General features: G+C 43.2%; 1 protein-coding gene across 1 annotated transcript in view; it reads left to right on the forward strand.

The window, feature by feature from the left end:
- The first annotated feature begins 2,913 nt into the window (after nucleotides 1-2,913).
- The window catches only part of LOC119388961 (kunitz-like toxin PcKuz1), a 21,730-nt gene continuing 3,233 nt past the window's right edge, over nucleotides 2,914-21,410 (forward strand). Inside the window, exons 1-2 of the mRNA XM_037656291.2 lie at nucleotides 2,914-3,021; nucleotides 12,446-12,472. Coding sequence (XP_037512219.1) covers nucleotides 2,940-3,021; nucleotides 12,446-12,472 — 109 coding nt within the window. The 5' untranslated portion in view covers nucleotides 2,914-2,939. The remainder of the gene's footprint in view (nucleotides 3,022-12,445; nucleotides 12,473-21,410) is intronic.

Below are 21,410 nucleotides of genomic sequence, written 5' to 3' on the forward strand. Positions count from 1 at the left end.
CACTGTCAGTCAATGTAAATAAAACCAAAGCTATAATTTTTAATTCTAGAAATAAGAAACCTGATACTCAAGTAAATTTGCAGTATAAATCCGAGGCAGTCGAAATTGTTTATTTAACTAAAACGCTAGGAGTTTATTTTACTCAGCACATGCAATGGAATGACCATATAAACAGTATTTTATTAAAGGCATCCAAAGCGGTTGGTATAGTTAGGCGTCATAAATCTGTTTTACCTTTAAAAGCAAAACTTGCTATATACAATGCTTTATTTCTTTCACATCTAAACTACTGCATGTTAGTGTGGGGCACGACGACTAAAACAAATTTACGGAAGATTTCAGCTCTACATAATAAAATCCTTCGTCTAATTTACAACTTTCCTTACAGACATACAACGCAACATTTGTGCAATGAACACGAAATCATGAATGTTTTCAACCTCTACAGTTACAGGCTCTTACGCAACTATAAGATCGGACAAAAAAGACGTTTATCCAGTATTACAGAGTTAGCTACCATGATGCGTTATGAACCGAAATACCCACACCGTCATCAACCACACTGGATCCTTCCTCGTACGAGAACTAATTATGGACAACAAAAAATTACCTATCAGCTACCGTTATATTTAAACAGACTACATTCCTAAGGTACGCAGCAGACATCACCTTTTCTCAACTACGCCAATATCTCATTAACTCATCTGACGTTGAAAACTTCTTGAAATAACGTGCCTAAAATTAAAATAAGGAAATAACCAACACTGTTACGCGTAAATTTTGTGTTTAGTGTATGTGCAGTTTATGTACTGACGTCTGATCTATGCTTGTATATATGTTTATTGCATTGTGATTCTTTTTCTTTCTGCCTGCACCGCAGCCTGCTGTTTCGAATTTGTGTTATTGCTAGATTCTAGAATGTTGTGTATATCCTCGTAAGATCTTGTGTTCTATTGCCGCCACCGCCTCTGTCTGATGTATAGGGGGTGAGAACGTAGTCAAGCGGACAGTCGCTTTTATTCTCACCGCCTCCATCAACTTTGTATTGGTGGAAATAAACGTTATTATTATTATTACAAATTACGTACATGATGCATACGTCATGAACACATTGCGGTCGTTTCATTAATGTGCTATATCCCAGAATGTCTATGCACGTAGACAAACATGCGATGATGAATGACATGACATGCCATGCAAAACATATGTGACAAGATATCATAGCAGTGATCGCAAATGTTGGCTTACTGTCGACAAGTGCATCCCAACGTCGGCTATTGTTGGCAAACGACGGCTAGCACGGCTAATCTTAGCCAACTGTCAGCGTTTGCTAGTGCAGCCAAGTAGGTTAACTGTCGGTTGCCTAACGCTGGCTCCAGTCGCCTAGTGTTTGCCATGCGCTCCTGCAACAATGGAATACGTATTACATATGTACTGCTTCTATAATAGAGCTAGAAAAGCTAGCTATAAGCGCAACGGACACAGTAAGACAACAAGAATAGGTTCACTTAAAGCGTAGCTGTATGCCGACCCTGTGCCGTAGGTATCGTTGACGCTGGCGCGCTAAAAAAGGTCACGTGACAAGGATGGAAATCAGCCTTACGTAAGGTGGCCAGTTCAGATTGTGGACTGAAGGGAGGTCACGTGACGGAGCATACGTGGTGCGGGCAATTTATAGAGTGGTCTGTAAGGGGGTCGCGTTCTAAATACTACAGATAACACCCCCTATACTTTCCTTGGCTTTCTTTTCTGTTAGTTCTGATCAATATTGTGTCTCGCAAACAAAAATGAGCCCTTAAGATTCCTCTTCTTTCGTTTGTCAAATAGCGTCATATAGCATTTCTTGTGTTCTTCGTTCCATAACTGCTATGTCAGCAATAAACACAATTATTATTTGGCACAGGGTTCGGCAACATTTTGAGGTGGAGGGCCAAGTTGTAAGAAGCCGGCACAGCGGGGGCCGGACGGCAAAGCGAGGGGGGGGGGGGTGGAGGGGGTGCGAAAAACTTCCGCGAATTGACAGTAGTACACAAAACTGGAATAGAAATCTTGTTTATTTTCAGCACGCATGTCGCTAGGTTGCAGCCTTGAAGAAGACAAGTCCGCTTCTCGAAACATCGGCTCCCGCACACACACCCTTTTTTACGAATTTTTCATCGCGAGCTTCTATCTTCCCCTGACTACTGCCTCTATTTGAGGGGAAGCGTGGAGGGCTGGTTTTTGCGTCGTTCTGGGGGCCGCAGGTTGCCGACCTCTGATCTAGCACGTACTCATTTACCTGATTTTATAGGAGAAAGGGCAGTGAATTAGGTGTATATTACAAATTCCTGCGGGAAAACCGTATTCCAAAAAGAAAATAAAAGATTCGTCTAAGCTTAATATAACAGCTCTTTATAAGCGCTCCAGCTTATGCACTAAGGTTCGACATGGCGTTTCGAATGCAACGGTATCATTTTTCCATAAGGGGTAGCAAAACAAAACGAAAATCCCAAGAGCGATAGAGAGCCGCCGCGCAAGTGTAATCTCAATATCCACTTTGATTCAGCATGCGCATCCTGCCGGATTCATGCGAGTACAACGGCTCGACGCAATATTTCGATAAAACAAAGCACCAAAATCCAGTTGCCGAAGAGATACCCAAGGGCAGGGGCTCGACACGTGGTGCAAAAGTATTGCTCCTTTCGTTTCTTTGTGCCCAAACTGGATCACTGGGTGCAAAGTGCTCTGCCTGGTTAAAAAGCTTTTGAATGTTTCACTGAAAAGTAGGCCGACAGCTGGCGACTGTTGAATAAATTCCCGAGTTTCTTCTTGTTCTTTTTTTTTCCACGTCAACACATCGCAAGCGGCTTCCGGAGTGCGCATGCTCTGGTTTGGATTATAAAACAGCGAAGCGAACGTGGCACTCCACAGCTTTACGAGACGAAGAGCCATTGCACGCGATGGGTGTGGTGTGCGCTTTCATTCCTGCGGTGGTGTTACTCAGCATCATTGCATCAGCCTCGGAAGATGAGCCAGGCTGCGGTAAGTGGCAGAGTTGCAAATATTAATGATTCCGCATTATATATTAGTGGCTCGTTCAATGTTTGAGAACTCGAACACTATTCAATAGACTTGAAATGTTATTACTTTATTGTTACAAATTAGGAGGTCACTATGATGAAACGTGAAGGCGGTAATATCAACAAAAGGCATCGAATAATACGGCACTATAAAAGGAAGAGTGTATTATAGTTGTGTATTGAGAAGGTATTACTTCCGTATTTATGAAAGGGAAAGAGTGTTAAAGCCGCGATCCACCTGAAATTATTACTGTCATAACTTCACGTAGTCAGAATTATAATACAGAGTTTCTCGAATATTCTTCGAGACCGTGCTCCACGGCTACGTTCAACCATATAAAGTAATGTCCGCTACAAGCCCTACGCCTTTGAACTTAGCGGACACGGACTACGAAGCGCAAAATTCAAAAATGAGCAGCGGAACGCATCTCCAATTATCTGCCTCATATTTCTGCTAAGTTCATTTCGAAGTGGGACAGCGAGTGCGAATTCGATTTGCAGCTTACACATTGGAGGAGTCGTCAACAGCAAGCCCAGCTCTAAACCAAACGGCGAGACAGCTGCCGACCGGAAATTCGCGCACGATTCACAGCTGGGCACCGCGATTTCGCAAAATAACTTCCGGACAACCTTCCCTGGATGTAAAGGATTCGTGTTTCTGGTCGATTTATCAAATCGCTTTTCTTGTCTTAAAGACCTACCACCGCTTCCTATGAATAAATTTTCGAGTTTCATGTGACCAGTGTCTCTGAAACAGGCTTAAACCAATATGCTGTTTACTTAGTTGTGTGCCTGAAAGTGCATTCAGACGACGGACACCTCACATCAGCGATTCCCCTCGACCGCGCGGCTCGCGGACGGATGACCGCAAACTGTTTTTCACATCGAGATTTTGGCGGCGGGACGCACAAACAGGTTGGCAACCAATACACTTCTGCTCGAGCCGTACGGCTGTCGTCGCAGTTGATTTCAGCTCTGCTGGCGCTTAGTTCAGTTTATTTCTGGGGTGGTTTTCTAAAACGATCACATTTGATAATATCTACTGCTTTTAATGCGCGCTGACTGGCAGGTTGGAGAGTAGCTGGTAAGTTGTCGCTTTAATCATTGCACACGCAGGATTCTGCGGCTAACAAAGTGGCGTTGTCGCCGAACGCGGTTGTCTCAGAACACGGCCCGTGTTTGAACACTGATCTTAAGTGCAATATGCGAACCAAGGGCAGGAAACAATGTGCAGCAGTGCAATGTGCACTGTCGGTACCTCTTATCGACAAAAGAAAAAAAAAAAAGCTGCCGATATCGGCGCGTCACTGTATCCTCCCTTCGTATGCGGAGCCCCACGCGTGACAGCAGCGAGGTCAGTCTTCAGCAGCTCTCTGTAAAGCAGGCTTTTCTTCCCATCCAGCCATTCCGCCAACAACACTGTTTTCACCGAAACAAATTACCGTCCTCGGCAATGCTCGTCGCTCGACAAAGCTCGACGAACTCTCAAACCGGTTTGCTGGCAGCGGCCGCAGGTGAGCGCCGAGGCTGCGGTCGAGAGTAATCCGGATCACTAATGCTAGGACACCGGCCGTCGTGTGGATGCGACTGCTGGCGGATGATCCGTGGATCAGCCGTCCGCGTCCACGAAAAATCCGGATTCGGTCTGTCGTCTGAAAGAACCACAAAGGGAGTATTAGCCATACTGCTTTTCTCACAGGGAATGCATTCGCCTAAGCCTACTCGAGGGCGGACGCCATGCGATGGGGCTATATTGCCATCAGTGACGTACCAACACGTTCGCGAGCGGATATATATATATATATATATATATATATATATATATATATATATATATATATATATATATATATATATATATATATATATATATATATATATATATATACCGGGTGTCCCAGCTATCTTTAGTCAAGGGTTTAAAAATACAACATTAGAAGCAGGCGAGTGAAATCACTTGCAAATTACTGTCACCTTGCGCACTACAGACAATTTTTTGTTTGGTAATTAACTAATTTGTTAATTAAGATTATTTAATTAAATTGCTAAATATTCACTGTAGGCAAGAAATGCGTCATGCAAAGTTCGAGAGCGTCTTCGGAAGCCCCAATTCCATTATTTGCGACAAAGAAAGTTTCACGTATACCATTTTTTCCAAGCTGCAAAGGAAGCCCGCGAAATACAAAAAGAAACACGTGACTAGCGCATTCGCCCGCCGCGAGAATGCTGCCCTCAGTCATGGTTTGAGCGAACAAAATCAGCTGCCGCCGCGACTCGGCGGCTCCGCTGCGGCGGTAGGCCGATAAGTTGAGGTTTCTTGGCCCGCGCTCGCTACAACTTGCACCGTCACGCGCGCCAAGTGACTGACGCGGGCCAAAAAAACCACCGCCGACTTATCGGCCTATCGCTGCAACGGAGCCGGCGAGTCGCGGCGGCAGCTGATTTTGTTCGCTCGAACAACGGCTGAGGGCAGCATTCTCGAGGCGCGCGACCGCGCTAGTCACATGGTTCTTTTTGTATTTCGCGGGCTTTCTTTGCAGCTTGGAAAAAATGGTATACGTGAGACTTTCTTTATCGCAAATAATAGAATTGGGGTTTCTGAAGACGCTCTCGAACTTTGCAAGCCGCATTTCTTGCCTACAGTCAATATTTAGCAATTTAATTAAATAATCATAATTAACAAATTAGTTAATTACCAAACAAAAAATTGTCTGTAGTGTGCAAGGTGACTGTCAGTAATTTGCAAGTGATTTCACTCGCCTGCCTCTAATATTGTATTTTTAACCCTTGGCTAAAGATAGCTGGGACACCCGGTATATATATATATATATATATATATATATATATATATATATATATATATATATATATATATATATATATATATATATATATATTTATTTATTTATTGTATATATATGATGTGATGTGATTTTTCATATTCCTAGAGCTAAGCAGATGACTTGGTTTTCAAAACTGTTTGTTTTAAATCAAGAAAGAATCTGCACAGATTGTGCAGGCTGGGCCACCCTATACCGCAACAACACAGCAGTGTTTAAGAACATTTTGGAAATATTACCGTGAAGTTTAAAAACTACACCCGAATTTAACCTGATAATCTGAGCATTGCATCAGCAAACTTCCCAGTCTCAGTTTGGCGTTGTAAATACGACGAGTATGAAGTACCTGCTATGACTTTAATACCTTAAATTCTCACTTATTAAACAAAACATGAGACTGACAATGCCAGGTACTTCGCAGAAGTCTTCAGGATAAGCCGAGTGCCAATTTCTTTACTGTTAGAGCCCTCTAATATAAAGTCTTTCGTACGAAGAAGACCAAGTTCAGTCAATACTTAAGAAAACCAGGCTGAGCTGGTTGTGCGTAGTTATAAGATTATAAATCACTACGAATTTATGTGCTAGGTGTCGTTCCTTGCCCTCCTACTTTTCCCAGCTTGTGTGGGGATGTACGGGAAAGCGGTGAAGTGGCCCTTTACTCCTCCCCTTCGGTTCCTCCAAGTAAATAGCCTACGTAAACTGTGTAAGCTCAAAATTTCCTTTAAAAAATGTACGATTATAACGTTAAACTACCCCGTATTGTTTCCTTCCGTGTATATCGTTAGCTGTTAATAAGTGGTCGAAATTTTCTGGGTCATGCTCACAGCACCTGCTCGTAAAAGGACGCAAAAAATGACGCGTAAGTGTTTCACCGCGTAATTACCACTTACGAATTACTGCGTAAAAAAATAATAATAATGAACTATATTCAATACGGCGTATAAACCGGATGGATGGATGGATGCTATGAGCGTCCCCTTTATAACGGGGTGGTGACATGTCTGCCACCATGCTCGAAGAAAAAAGAAAAAAAAACTTCCTTGTTTCATGCTGGCCTAATACCTTGTCTACATTGATTAAATCTATCTTATTATACCAAAAAAATTTATAAGTTCACGTACGGTCTATCTCTCTGCCTCTTAAGGCAGAATGACCTTATCCCCCCCCCCATTATTTATTTTTTTGTACTTTATCTCTACTCTTCTGCCACCAATACTCTAACCGTCTCTTACTTATTTCTATCGCGGACGTGTTCAGCTTTCCATTGTTGTCCCTAAAACCCAAGGCTTCCTGTAGACTCGTGCCCACAAGTATACCTGGGTGAATATCGCCACATTCAATCAGTACATGTTCCATCGTTTCCTTAGTTCCCCCGCAGCATGTACAGTGTTCGTCTTCGTTACTGAATCTCGCTTTATAACTTCGCGTTCTAAGGCAGCCCGACCTTGCTTCAAACAGTAAAGCGCTTCCCCTTGAATTATCATAAAACCTTTCCCTCCTTATTTCGTTTTTTCCCTTTCGGTAGTTACTCAGAGCCGGCTTCTTTTCCATCGCTGTCATCCAATAAGTCCTCTCCGCCTCCCTGACCTTCCGCTTAATGCTCCCTGTTGCCATATCGCCCGCACTGCTAGCCGTATATTTACTGGTGAGCCTCCTAGTTCTCTTTCTCCACTGCGTGTCAACGCTTTTTCTATACAAATACCTGAAAACCTTCTCTGCCCATCTACTCTTCTTCATTTTCCTCAGCCTCTCTTCGAATCTCATTTTGCTCTGAGCTTCCCTCACTTCAAAGCCTGTCCATCCGATATCACCCTTTACAGCCTCAATTGTCGTCTTCCCGTGAGCGCCCAACGCGAGGCGGCCCACCATCCTTTGATTTACATCCATTCCTGATTGTACCTCTGACTTCATGCAAACCACTGAGTTCCCAAATGTAAGCCCCGGGACCATCACACCCTTCCACAGCCCTCGAAGCACCTCGTACCTATTGTATCCCCATAAAGCTCTGTGCTTCATAATTGCAGCATTCCTCTTTCCCTTTGCTACCGCTGCTTTCTCTTGTACCTCCATATATCTATCCCCTTCATTTACCCATACTCCGAGGTACTTGTACTCGCTTACCCTCGGTATTTTTTCCCTTTTCAAAACCCTTTTCAAAACCCTTTTCAAAACCCTTTTCAAAAAAGGGCGCCCCTACCGCCGCGCACGCAAACTACAGTCTGCCGCCATTGTGAGGGCACCGCAGCAGACGACGCAGGCTTCGGCAACGTGCCAGTGCGTGACATTTCAGCACCGCCGAATCGTGAACTGTCATCAACGTTTTCCGTAGAGACTGCGTGCTGCAATGGTGCAGACGTGCTGCGTTCCCATGTGCCACCATCGAGGATATCGCGACGAGAACGGCGATAAGGTACGCCATAAAACTTGAACAACAAATGCGCGTGCTCTCCCTCCGTACGTGATGTCAAACGGACGTGCGGAAGGGCGCCGTTTTGTAAACGCGCTACAGAAACGGACGTGCTTATTTCACAGCGCCATGTGCAGCCTTGCTTTTACGAATGAATATAGTCTTCTCCCGAGTCCCTGCATGCGGTGAATTGCGATAAATTGTTTGTGCAGAAATACTGCGAGGGTTCGTAAGGCCATCCAGAAAAATAAAAATGAAATTGCGTACCGTTCATTTAGTAGCGACAGTACTCGCATATCGTAAGCCACGTGTCAACATTTTTTAAACAATTATATCGGGCCAGTCGGTATGGATCCATTTTAGGAAGCGCACAACTTTTATAAACGACACCAAAGAAGAGACACAAGCGCTTGGTGCAGTGGTGCAGACGTGCACCCAACGCGTGGCGTCCGGAAAATAGTTGCGTGGTGTGGCTTGCGGCAGACAGGATTTTCACCGGTTGCGGTCGCATAGATGCGCGACAGTGACGGCCTTCCTTTCCTTCGGTGAGAAGTTTGTAGTTAGTAGCTTTCGTTGAGAAGTTTGTAGCTTCGGCGAGCCTTTTTTTTCCGGTCCGGGCGCGCACGCGAGTTGGCTGTGGTCACGTTCCCGCAACCACGGCAGTCGAGCCAAACTGCTCGTCCAACCCGTTGAAGGGTACAAAATGTTGCTCATTGTGCCGCGGAAGCACCTCAGAAAAACCAACGGAGAGTACTAAGAGCTCGTTCAAGCACGCAAACGGTGAGATTTCAGCGGATGACACGGAGAACTAGCGGCTAACACAAACATCACAGCACTCACGCATTTGACGGCTCGCTTTCCATGCCCTCACGATGGCGCTGGCTATCCCACTCTCCTCTGCGAAGCGAAATTGACGAAAAGCACACCGTCAGGTGGCGTATTTATGAAAAGGGTCTATTGTTTATCATTGGTTCTTCGCTCTTCGTGAAAAATTTTCAATGTGCCATAAAATCGCCTCTTTGTTACGCGACGTCACAAGTCTGCGAAAACTTGCGGCGTTAAAATAAAGTGTGCACAATAAGCAGCACATTACTCTGCTGAGCTCATTTTTTCGGAATAGTGAGACAGCGTCTCTTCCTCAACATAATTTAAGAAGGCTGCCCGCCAATCCCATTGGTAGCGGCTGCTTATAGCAGCGGGCGAGATGGATTCATATGTGTAATTGTGTATAATAGATACTTTCAGTTGCAGTATAACAATGTTGAGCTGTTTTTGCACGTGTACAACTCTCCGCCAACTCATCGTTGCTCACAGAGAGATAGAGAGAGAACTAAACATTATTAGGAACAGAAACAATCCATTGCAGGTGGGCAGTCTTCTTAGTCCAGAAAACCGTGGACGCTAATCATCTCCTTGGTGAGGTAGATCAAGTAACGGGGCAAACTTCAAAGCTGGGCATCTCAATGTGCTCGAGTCCACTACCTCGTCACAAGTCGCCGCGATCGCTGCAGGCTACCATATGATAAGCCAAGTGAAGCAGGCTAATCGTAGAATAAAGTTGGAATCTATTTTAGCTGTCCTGGCTAGACACAACTGAAATACTGTACACTTCTGCACCCTCCTCAACTCACAGCAGCTTGGATATGGAGCAGTGATGATGCTAGTCATTTTCAAAGAAGGAAACAAAATTTTCTGAAAAAAGAGAGCGTTCGACCAGGCTATAAAACGTTTACTGGTTGCCGCCCATATTTGCTTCGCCGATTACTTCAATTTCAAGCCAGGCCGAACAAAATAAAACCATGACAGATTGCTGTCATGTTATAAAGCCCCTGCTGAGCGATAGCCTCCTCTGCAGTGCTCGAGCGCAAGGTGCGCAAGCGTGGAATAGGCAGCCCGCACCGCAGGTAGCCTAGAATACGTCGTCATGACGCACGGATGACCGTCGTCACGGCAGAATCGTAGGACAAATTGTATTGCATGATTACGTTATAGCTGCGCCGCTCAAGTAAAACTTTGCCTACCTTGTTAGTTTCCCAGTCTGCAGCCGACAATAGCCACTGTCGAAAGTGGAGGGGGGCTCCGCCCCCCTAACATTTATCAGTGGGGGGGGGGGGGTTAGCGCCCTTCTTGCCCGCCCGGTAGATACGCCAATAATTACCACGGCTATATTCCTGTTCATATTGGCGTCCAACTTTCACTAATTAGCTGTCACTGTAATTTTCACTACTTCGCGACAAGTACTCCCTAAACTTGCATTTCATTATCATCGTATCATTAATTTTCGCTAATTAATTCAATACTCACGTAACTTCCTTTACAAGCATCATATACGTGCACAGTCACGCTTTCGCTCGCTTTTGTATGGTTTCCCTAGACCTACGTCTAGGGAAAGAAATTGGGGATTGCCCAAGAAGCCGGCGGTTAATGTAAACGAAAACGTTAAAACAAAAGCAGCTAGGGAACGGCAAAATTCCAAGTTTTTGAAGAAATAGAATATCGTAAGTTTACTTTTCCATAACGTCTGCTACGGCCGGGGATCGCCATCTTTTTCTTCTTCCTTATCGCCTCGGATTCACGTTTTTGCAGAAACGAAGTGAGAGACGCGAAAGCCGTAAAAATGAAGTCAACTCTCGCGCCACGATCCACGAGGGACGCTGGTGGTCATGTGACTTTAGCGTCACCATATACGAGAAGCCATATATACAGTTACTCTACGGGACTTAATGCCGAGTTACGTGAACGCCACTTTCTAATATTTCCTTAGTCGCGCGAACGACGCAGAGTACCGCCACTCGCAACCCGTGTGCCTGGAGGCACGATGTGCGTGGTTGGTTTGTTGTGAATTATGTGCTTCCCTGTATTACACTCCAGCTTTGCGTCGGGTGACCGATCGATGGTGCATTTAAGGCTTTCGTCTTAACATGTACCTACTTATGCTGCAGAATTCTTGTTGCCGACGCCACGTACAATTGCGAATACTTTTATACGAACTCACTAGTGCTTTCCTTCTTGCCGTCTTACTTACAGTTTAGTACTTCAAATCGGATAACATCCGCAACACTCAAACTAACATGGTGTCTTTCCTAAGAAACTTCGTTATTTCGAGGGACAATTATAATAAGGGCGGCGTGTTCATATATCTGTGGCGACACAGTGCACACAAAGCGGCGCAGCCTCCGCCTCGTCACTATCTAGGCCGCCGTGACACGGCTGCATGCTACACCACGCTTCCGATAAAAGACAGCGCCACGCAGTTCCGTCGGAGGCTTACGTCACCACCGCTGGCTATATAACCCAAGCTACCAAGCTTGGTTTCATGTTTGTTTCTCTAACCTTTCGAAGCGCAGCATCGGCATGCTTGCCCTGCTGCTGCTACTACGTTAATAAACATCATTTTGTTTTATGTTGGGATCCGTCCTTCACGACTCCGCATCCCACATATCTTTCAAAATATCAGCAAACGATTCCCCGTAGACCAAGTCATTTAGTCTTTGGCTGCTCTCTCTCATGTTCCGTCGCACATATCCTTCGCAGAATGCGTGCGTTGTTTCTCTTTGACCAAGTAAACAATCTTCTAATTTTGATTAACAACACAGCTTGTTCACTGATGATATGCTATGAGTGAACATCAGCGGGACAAACATATGAGCGACGATGCTGTTCCATTTTGTAGAATAACACCTTGCCCTGTATAATTATGTTACGGGGAAGCTGCATGTGGCTAGGGCACGTCCATCCTCCGGCGTCAAAAACTTATCTGCCACAGAAATTGCGCAAACCGTTCTACTCGCAAGTGGCCCAGTAAAAATGAAGAAGGGAACACATGGACGGCAAGCATTAAATAACATCGTGCATGACACGCCGAGAGCGTACGGCAAGCCAGGAAAGACGACGCATGTCGCGGCAAAAATACACATGCTGCCCAAACGGAAAGCTTTAAAGGAGCGTACACAGACTTCAAAAGGGGCTTTCTTGACAGGCATTCCGGGTTTAGATGCGCGGTGTGTAATCGGCTGTGGTTCGAAATTCTGTTTGACCTCTGTGTTATGTGCTAAACAGCCTCGCTGGTCATCCACCTGAACAGATTGGATGGTCTTTCAATTTTTTGCTTCATTTTTCTGTTTCTTTATGTTGTGCAGGACATCCAACATGTAGGTATCCTGAAGGTGAGTGTCGATACTATTTATACACTATTTATCTTTACCCGTTGCCCTAACTGCATTTCAGAATGAGTTTTGCGCCATGCTGCAAGCAAACTACTTCTAGACAGGGAGTGATGACTTAGTTAGGGAGGTCGCGGATTTGATTCACATCCGCAGCGAGCCGCCCTGCGTTGATTGACTATATGACTGCTCGTTAGCTGTTTGGCTGTGCATTCTAAAATGCACAGCTGGCAAAAGTTATTTCCCGACCCTTCAAAGTTGCCTCGCGCATTCCACTGCATAACTGCACATTCCCGCGATGTAATTTAACTTCATTAGTGCCACACACACACTGAGCTTATTCGCAACGCCCATAGACTGTCGCGCCTCTAGCGAGGAGGGTCAGCAGACGACAGACTTGCAGCTCTGGTAGCCGTTCCTTTGTTGGTCTGTGCTAGTCCGGGGAAAGGAACACTAGGACTTTGCATGTTTCCTGCATCAGTGAACAAACCGGGCCCTCTGTGAAACGAGAAATCTGTTTTGTTGTTGCGAGACGCGAAGTTTTCGGGAAAATACGTGTCAAGTCGGGATTTCAATGATAGCCCACAGCGTACACATATCAGCTTCGCGAGGTTATCTGTAGCCACGTAGGTTAGTGAAATGTTGTCGTCTGACGTTTTCAGTTGAAACTCACCCTGTTTTACTTGCATATAGCAATCGTCAGTGTTCTTGTAGTGCATGAATCTCATACCATTGTATGCAGGAAGTCACGCGGGCTCGCGATTTGCTCTTCTATAACTCAGGAGTCTCAAATTCGCGATACTTTAAAATAGGGCACTGTATCCTTTGTCATAAAAGAGCTTTTATGAATCGTGCGGGCGAAGTTTCAGTCATTCGAGGATGCGAACTCTCTCAACGCCGCCCTTCACCTGTGTGCTGTATTCATAGCCAGCGCTGCGCCGCTTGTTTTTGTACGTCGTTTATAGGTGGCAGCACACTAAAAGCGTTTTTCTTGTTGAAAGTTTTGAGAGCAAGATGTTCTTCGAGTCCAGACTTTTCTCTAATTGCAAATATGGCGACGCGGAGTGGTCGAAGTCTTTCGGCGGAGGAAATCCTTCAGATTGCTTTCAGCAGTGATGTTGAAAGAAACCATCTTGACGAAGAGGATTTTTCGCTGGACGTAGAAGGCTGTGAAAGCACCGAGAGTGACAGCGACGACGAACGATCAGCTGCTAACTCACGAGGAGCGAGTTGCACTGCACGTCCCCTCGTGCGTTAATGTTCTTTCACGCTCGTAAGTCGCTTAAATTGAATTTAATGTACAATATCCTTGAGCGACACCAAAATAAAAGCATAATGTTCTTTTGCATTGCATGTAGCGCAGCGTATTGTGGATATTATGGCGCGCCGCTTGCGGCCAACACGGTCGAGATCGACCAGCGGAAGCGAAATGGCTAGAGCCATGAAACGTGCAGTTACGGCCACGATCCACGCCTCTCTGCTAACTTCACCTGTACTTCACCGGTACCTTCCGAACGGCATCGTTGTTCGACGAATTTTCGCAACGTCGAATTCTTCGACATTGTGAAAAGCATACGTGTGCATTCTTTTCGATATTCATGTTTCGATCGTGCTGATCGAAGCTGTAACAACCGAGAGAAGTGAATAGCGTACGGCTTGAGTCTGAGCATGGCTGTGGAACAAGCGGTACTGAATGGGATGTCGAGTGCTTGTGTGCCGTTGAAGAAGTAACTCCGCGTTCCTGACTGTTCAAGTAACGACGACGGCGGAATATATGTTTGGAAACCATCAACACGTTAGACACGCGGTTCCGGGCAGCAGCGATGGTGCTACTCTCTGGCGGCCTACTACTGCGGCAAATCCGTCAGGCAGGCTCGATACGTACTACCTCGGAGTGCCGTTCACTTCATACATCAATTCTAGTTCATGCAGTTTTCTGTAGCGCACACAGGGTTTCGCAAATTATCGTTGACGCACGGTAACGGGGCTGATATATAATCTTTCACATCGTGGCAAATAATTAGTTGGCGAGCATTTAGCACTTTTCATCGTTTCGGAAAATATATTGGTCTCATATACTTTTCAGTGCAGCTCATGACCTCATCTAGTGAAAGCGGCTCTGGCCGTACGTGCACACGTCCTATCTCTTCCTATGCTACGGTCCCTATATTCTAGGGACCGTACCTATGCTAACAAACGGGTTGATCCTCCTCCGGGCGCCATCTTGAATTGCACAGCGCGCCACCTATAGTTCGTGGGCATTGCGAATAACTACAGGAGGCCTAGTCGCCTAGTCCGCCAACACAGGCTAATTAGTAGTCTGGCCTGACATCCGCGTGTTGTCATAGTTTTCTGACGGTACATTAAGCGTAGCGTACTAGAGAGAGGTGGGTATACGCGCTATTTTTTTTTATAAGTTGCCTTTTTCTTCAAAGCTAGCATATACAGTAACTCTGGCGCGCATAGCGGACCAGCGCCCTCAAACAGGCTCCCTATGAGGTGGTCATTATCAAGGGGTAAAAATACAGAAAGAAAAAAAAAATGCATGACTCTATCTGCCGCTTCCCGGCCTGAGAAACGCACCGCTTGGTCTTACAGAGCCAGGCCGTAATCGGAACAGCGCTCCTGCCACGCTATCAATGAGAACAGTCGGCCGTGAGATAAGGATAATGATAGTGGCGTACTGTCGAACGGTATGAATCCCAGCGAAATTGCACGCTTATTGTTGGCGCCCGACCTGTACCTTTGACGAAATTCGGAACGCTGTCTCTGGCTACGGACAACAGTCAAAGCGGTTGTTTGCAGTAAGCGCTGTTTGAGGGCGTTGGTTTCCTTTGCGAGTGGGAGCGTAGCCACGTGTTATTTTTCATATTTCGCGGGCTTTCTTTATCAGCCGGACAAAATGAGCACGTAATTAGTGCGTTGGTAAAAATAGCGCAGTTAGAACACGCCTACATACGCCTCACTGACATTTTGACAATTAAGTGAGTACTTGTCCAGTTACAAATATAATTATAACTGATAATTAAACCTCATTAACGAAAAAAGTACCAGTGTGCTAGCAACAACATGCAATAGGTATGCTTCGCGTAATGCCGTTCCTCTTTCAGGGGCGAAGTACCTTAGGGTCTCGCCGTGTCAGCGTGTCTCGTTGAACAATAAAGATGCGCAGCGTGTTTCCGTCTCTCATTGCCCATTAGCAGTGACTTTGCTCTGGGAAACACCGGCGCTCACTGCATGCTTCGCACCTCGCCAAATTTCCTTTGATTAATTGGTTAATCGACATTATTGGTGGACGCAATTAACACAGCCAAAACATTTTTGTAATCGTGCTGTGCGATAGCTGGGACACCCCAGCTATCGCACAGCACGATTACAAAACCGTTATCGTTAAATATAGCATTTTTAATGCAAAGGTCGCGATGTGCACCATGTTCCACTTAACTCGATTAATATAGTACGACTGTCAGCCGAACGGCAGACCCTCTCTGACTGCGTACCGGTATAAAACAACGTAAATATCCCGGAAAGTAGACAAAACGTCTGTCGCGTATGCGCGGTTAAAATTCCAAACGACCTACTGAGAGTTCGGGCAAATGGCACGTGCCCTATCAACATATGGCGCATCCCCCCACATCCGTCATATAAGCCAACCGGTGTTTCACCATGAGCGCTAGATGTCTGTATTTCTTATGAGCTTCCGCTGAAACGTTCTTCAGGTGTATCGCTGAAGCTTGCCGAAGAAATTCAATGCGCCATGGGCTTTAGAGTCAATTCTGCAAGACCTAGATGAGATTGTGCTCATAATATAGATTATCTACCTGGAACCGGCAGTAAAGTTAGCAGTGTGTATTTTTTTTTTAATTCCAGTCGTCCATACGACTATACGAACAGTCATCTTCATGATTGCTCGTGTAGAAGCTGCAAAGGAATAGAAGGTACTTTGAAGTTGATTGCATCATGCATTATTGAAGAAGTTTATTCGAATATCCGATAAGCCATGGAGAAGCTACCGCGGGCTGGATATATTCTAGCACCGGCTGCACGCAGAACGTGGGAGATAGAGCAGGTAATCCAGCCAACGGAACTATTCATCGCTGCTCCAACAGCTGCGCGGTATTTTCGATTGAGATCTAGGGAAGCGAGGCAGAGGCTCGAATTGTTATTTTGCCCTATAATGTCGTACTCAACAGGCACTCAGTCAGGTTCTCGAGCTGTACCCAACATTCACTGACCATGACTTGAAAGTCTTCATGTGTCGCCTTCTTACATTATCTCGGCGTGATTAAGGTATCACGTCTAGCATAGAGTTGCGACTACGAAGTCAAATTATATTCTCACTGAAATGTCGAAGAGTGATAATTACAACCGCCGGCCCTTATGCATATGTAGGAACAGGTGTATGCGTATGTAATGAGCGTATGGATGGGCAAGTCAAATTCATTCAGTCTTGGCTGTTGTAGAAAAGGCTCAGGTTGAGACGCCAAAGATGCGCTTATCACGCATCTGCTTAAGCCATGTTCGCTTGTTAAGCCAAGCACGCTCGTGTAAACCTGCATTTATGTGCGTCTGTCCGTATTAAAAGGGAACGGAGTAAATGCTTCACTCCGCGATAGAGAAAGCAAGGAAGTGGTGACTAAAACAGAGAAATGTCTTGGTTCAAGTGTTACAACCAGAGTTGTACGTAAAGTATTACAACTAATCCATTACTTGTAATCTATTGCATTTTCTTGGAACTTTGTAATATAATCGATTACTTTTTCGACACTGCACGTCCTGTGTTATTCAATCACAGTTTCTTGTAATTGATTACCGGTAATCGGTTTCTTTTTCAAAATCAAGCTGTAACCAGTCTTCTACGGCAATTATCATCCCGAAAAATATGCGACCGCTCTGTAGAGACCCCCGCCCTGTAAGACCGGGGGAGGGGGGGGGGGGGGCGAGGTCCCTGCAGAGCCTTTTCTTTCACATTTTCCTTGGCCTTACTTACAACGCCTTACCCGAACGCATCGAAGCACTGCGCACACTAGCATCGAAGCGCTGCGCAACTGCGAGCTGGTGCGCAGGGTGATCTTTCGTTATAATACCACCCTTCCCTCCAGCGCATGCATTGAGAGAGTGTTCAGTGCAGCAGCTGGCCACTTAACGAGGAAACGTGGACGAATCAGCGACAACTTTGAAAAACAACTCCTATTGAAAGTTAACTGTAACACTATAGCACAGAAGCCACAGTAAGCATCCCAGCCTTCATGCAGGCCTTCAGCCTTCTCTCTGCCATGCAAGCCACGGTAGTTCGTTGTAGTTCCAGTAAACTTGTGTTATTGTGTTACGGCAACAGAATGTTGTGGAAAGTAACGCAAAGGTAATCGATTACATTTCTGTAATTTCTGACTTACCTTTCGGGGCTGTAATTGACCGTTGTAATCAATTACATTTTAAAGGAAGTAGTTGTAATTGCAATCGGTTACTTATTTTCGGTAACGTGCACAAGTCTGGTATCAACGGACTTATACACGAGGAGCAGTGCACTCATTACCTCTCTATGAGCACTGTGAAATAAGCTCTGACAATCGAAATACATTTGAGTGTCTGTATAAAGAATGCAGTTTACTACAACAATTAAGGCATATGCAGTTCAAAGAGACGCGAAGGGGTGTTTCAAGAGCCCAGTGGCTAATTTCTCCGTGAGAAGGACCTTCGTGAATTTTTCATATGAATGCCATTATTTCACTGTCGGACGCGAAAAGTAAATAAAAAGTATTTAATATCTTATTTGTCTAAAACAGCTCTCCAATATTACGGAACAGCTCGGCGAGACTCATGTTCAGCACAAAAACGCCACTTTTATGAATGAATTTCACCAGTGCAGTTGCCATTTGACATTCACAAGTAAGAAGCCAGCATACCAGCGTAAAGCATGCCAGCGCAGTGAGGCAAGCTTCACTGCACCTGCATTCCCTAAGGACATGTGCTGGTAGACATCGGACAGTTTTTACGCGATAGCGTTACAGAGCTCGTTTCACAGAAATCACGGTGTCGGCGTCGGTGTCGTTAGCTGTTGGCGAAAAATCAGCGTTTCCGTGAACGAAAAAGCAAGAAAGAAAGAAAGAAAGAGAAAGGAAGGAAGAAAGAAAGAAAGAAAGAAAGAAAGAAGAAGAAAGAAAAGAAAGCAAAGAAGAAAGAAAGAAGAAAGAAAGAAGAAAGAAAGAAAGAAAGAAAGAAAGAAAGAAGAAAGAAAGAAAGAAAGAAAGAGAAAGAAGAAGAAGAAAGAAAGAGAAAGAAAGGAAGAAAGATAAAGAAAGGAAGAAAGAGAAAGAAAGGAGAAAGAAAGAAGGAAGAAAGAAAGAAGAAAGAAAGAGAAAGAAAGAAGAAAGAGAACGAAAGAAAGGAAAGAAAGAGAAGAGAGAAGAAAGGAAAGAAAGAAGAAAAGAAGAAAGAAAGGAAGAAAGAAAGAAAGAAAGAAAAGAGAAAGAAAGAAAGAAGAAAGAGAAAGAAAGGAAGAAAAAGAAGAAAGAAAGAAGAGAAAGAAGAAGAGGAAAGAAAGGAGAAAGAGAGAAGAGAAAGGAAAGAGAAAGAAAGAGAAAGAAGAGAAAGAAAGAGAAAGAAAGAAAGAAAGAAAGAGAAGAAAGAAGAAAGAGAAGAAAAGAGAGAAGAGAAAGAAAAGGAAAGAAAGAGAAAGAAGGAAGAAAGAGAAAGAAAGAAGAAAGAGAGAAAGAAGAAAGAAAAGAAAGAAAGAAAGAAAGAGAAAGAGAAAGGAGAAAGAAAGAGAAAGAAAGAAAGAAAGAGAAAGAAGAAAGAAGAAAGAAAGAGAAGAAAGAAAGAAAGAAAGAAGAGAGAAAGAAGGAAGAAAGAAAGAGAAAAGAAAGGAAGAAGAAAGAGAAGAGAAAGAAAGAAGAAGAAAGAAAGAAAGAAAGAGAAAGAAGAGAAAGAAAAGAAAGAAAGAAGAGAGAAGAAGAAAGGAAGAGAAAGAGAGAAGAAAGAAAGAAAAGAAGAGAAAGAAAGGAAGAAAGATGAAAGAAAGAAGAAAGAAAGAAGAAAGAAAGAGAAAGTAAGAAAAGAAGAAAGAGAAAGGAAAGAAAAGAAAGGAAAGAAGAGAAAAAGGAAAGAAAGAAAGAAAAGAAAAGAAAGAGAAAGAAAGAAAGAAAGAAAAGAAAGAGAAAGAAAGGAGAAAGAGAAAGAAAGAGAAAGAGAAAGAAAGAAAGAAGAGAAAAGAAAGAAAGAAAGAAAGAAAGAAAGAAAGAAAGAAGAAAGAAAGAAGAAAGAAAGAAAGAAAGAAAGAAAAAGAAAGGAGAAAGAAAGAAAAAGAAGAAAAAGAAAAAGAAGAAAGAAAGGAAAGAAAGAAAGAAAGAAGAAAGAAAAGAAAGAAAGAAAGAAAGAAAGAGAAAGAAAGGAAGAAAGAAAGAAAGAAAGAAAAGAAGAAAGAAAGAAAGAAAGAAAGAAAGAAAGAAAGAAAGAAAGAAAGAGAAAGAAAGGAAAGAAAGAAGAGAAAGAAAGGAAGAAAGAAAGAAAAAGAAAAGAAAGAAAGAAAGAAAGAGAAAGAAAGAAAGAAGAAAGAAAGAAAGAAAGAAAGAAAGAAAGAAAGAAAGAAAGAAAGAAAGAAGAAAAAGAAAGAAAGAAGAGAAAGAAAGAAAGAGAAGAAAGAAAGGAAAGAAAGAAAGAGAAAGAAAGAAAGAGAAAGAAAGGAAGAAAGAAAGAAAAGAAAGAAAGAGAAAGAAAGGAAGAAAGAAGAAGAAAAGAGAAAGAAAGAAGAAAGAAAGAAAGGAAGAAAGAAGAAAGAAAGAAAGAAAGAAGAAAGAAAGAAAGAAAGAGAAAGAAAGGAGAAAGAGAAGAAAGGAAGAAAGAAAGAGAAGAAAGAAAGAAAGAAAGAAAGAAAGAAGAAAGAGAAAGAAGGAAGAAGAAAGAAGAAAAGAAAGAAAGAGAAAGAAAGGAAGAAGAAGAGAAGAGAAAAGAACAGAAAGAGAAGAAGAAAGAAGAAGAAAGAAAGAGAAAGAAAGGAGAAAGAAAGAAGAAAGAAAGGAAGAAAGAGAAAGAAAGAGAAAGAAGAAAGAAGAAAAGAAGAGAAAGAAAGAAAGAGAAGAAAAGAGAAAGAAGAAAGAAAGAAAGAAAGAAGAAAGAGAAAGAAAGAAGAAAGAAAGAGAAAGAAAGGAAGAAAAGAAAGAAGAAAGAAAGAGAAAAGAAAGGAAGAAAGAAAAGAAAGGAAGAAAGAAGAAAGAAAAAGAAGAAAGGAAGAAGAAAGAGAAAAGAGAAGAAAGGAAGAAAGAAAGGAAAGAAAGAGAAAGAGAAAGAGCAGGAAGAAAGAAGAAAGAAAGAAGAAAGAAAGAAAGAAGAAAGAGAAAGAAAGAAGAGAAAGAAGAAAAGAAGAAAGAAAGAAAGAGAAGAAAGGAAGAAAGAAAGAAGAAAGAAAGAAAGAAAGAAGAAAGAAAGAAAGAAAGAAGAAAGAAGAAGAAAGAGAAAGAAAGAGAAAGAAAGAAAAAGAGAAAGAAGAAAGAGAAGAAAGAAGAAAGAAAGAAAAGAAAGAAAGAAAAAGAAAGAAAGAGAGAAGGAAAGAAAGAGAAAAAAGAAGAAAGAAAGAGAAAGAAAGAAAGAGAAAGAAAGAAAGAAAGAAGAGAAAGAAAGGAAAGAAAGAAAGAAAGAAGAAAGAAAGAAAGGAAAGATAAGAAAGAAAGAAAGGAAAGAAAGAGAAAGAAAGAAGAAAGATAAAAAGAAAGAAAGGAAAAGAAGAAAAGTAGAAAGGAAAGGAAGAAAGAAAGAAAGAAAGAAGAGAAAGAAATACGAAAGAAAGGAAGGAATGAGAAAGAAAAGGAAGAAAGAAGAAAGGAAAAGAAGAAGAAAGAAAAGAAAGAAAGAAAGAAAGAGAAAGAAAAAGGAAGAAAGAGATAAAGAAAGGAAGAAAGAGAAGAAGGAAAGAAAGAGAAAGAAAGAAAGAAAGAAGAAAGAAAGA

The sequence above is a fragment of the Rhipicephalus sanguineus genome, chromosome 4 (assembly GCF_013339695.2).
Source record: "Rhipicephalus sanguineus isolate Rsan-2018 chromosome 4, BIME_Rsan_1.4, whole genome shotgun sequence".
Taxonomy (NCBI): Eukaryota; Metazoa; Arthropoda; class Arachnida; order Ixodida; family Ixodidae; genus Rhipicephalus; species Rhipicephalus sanguineus.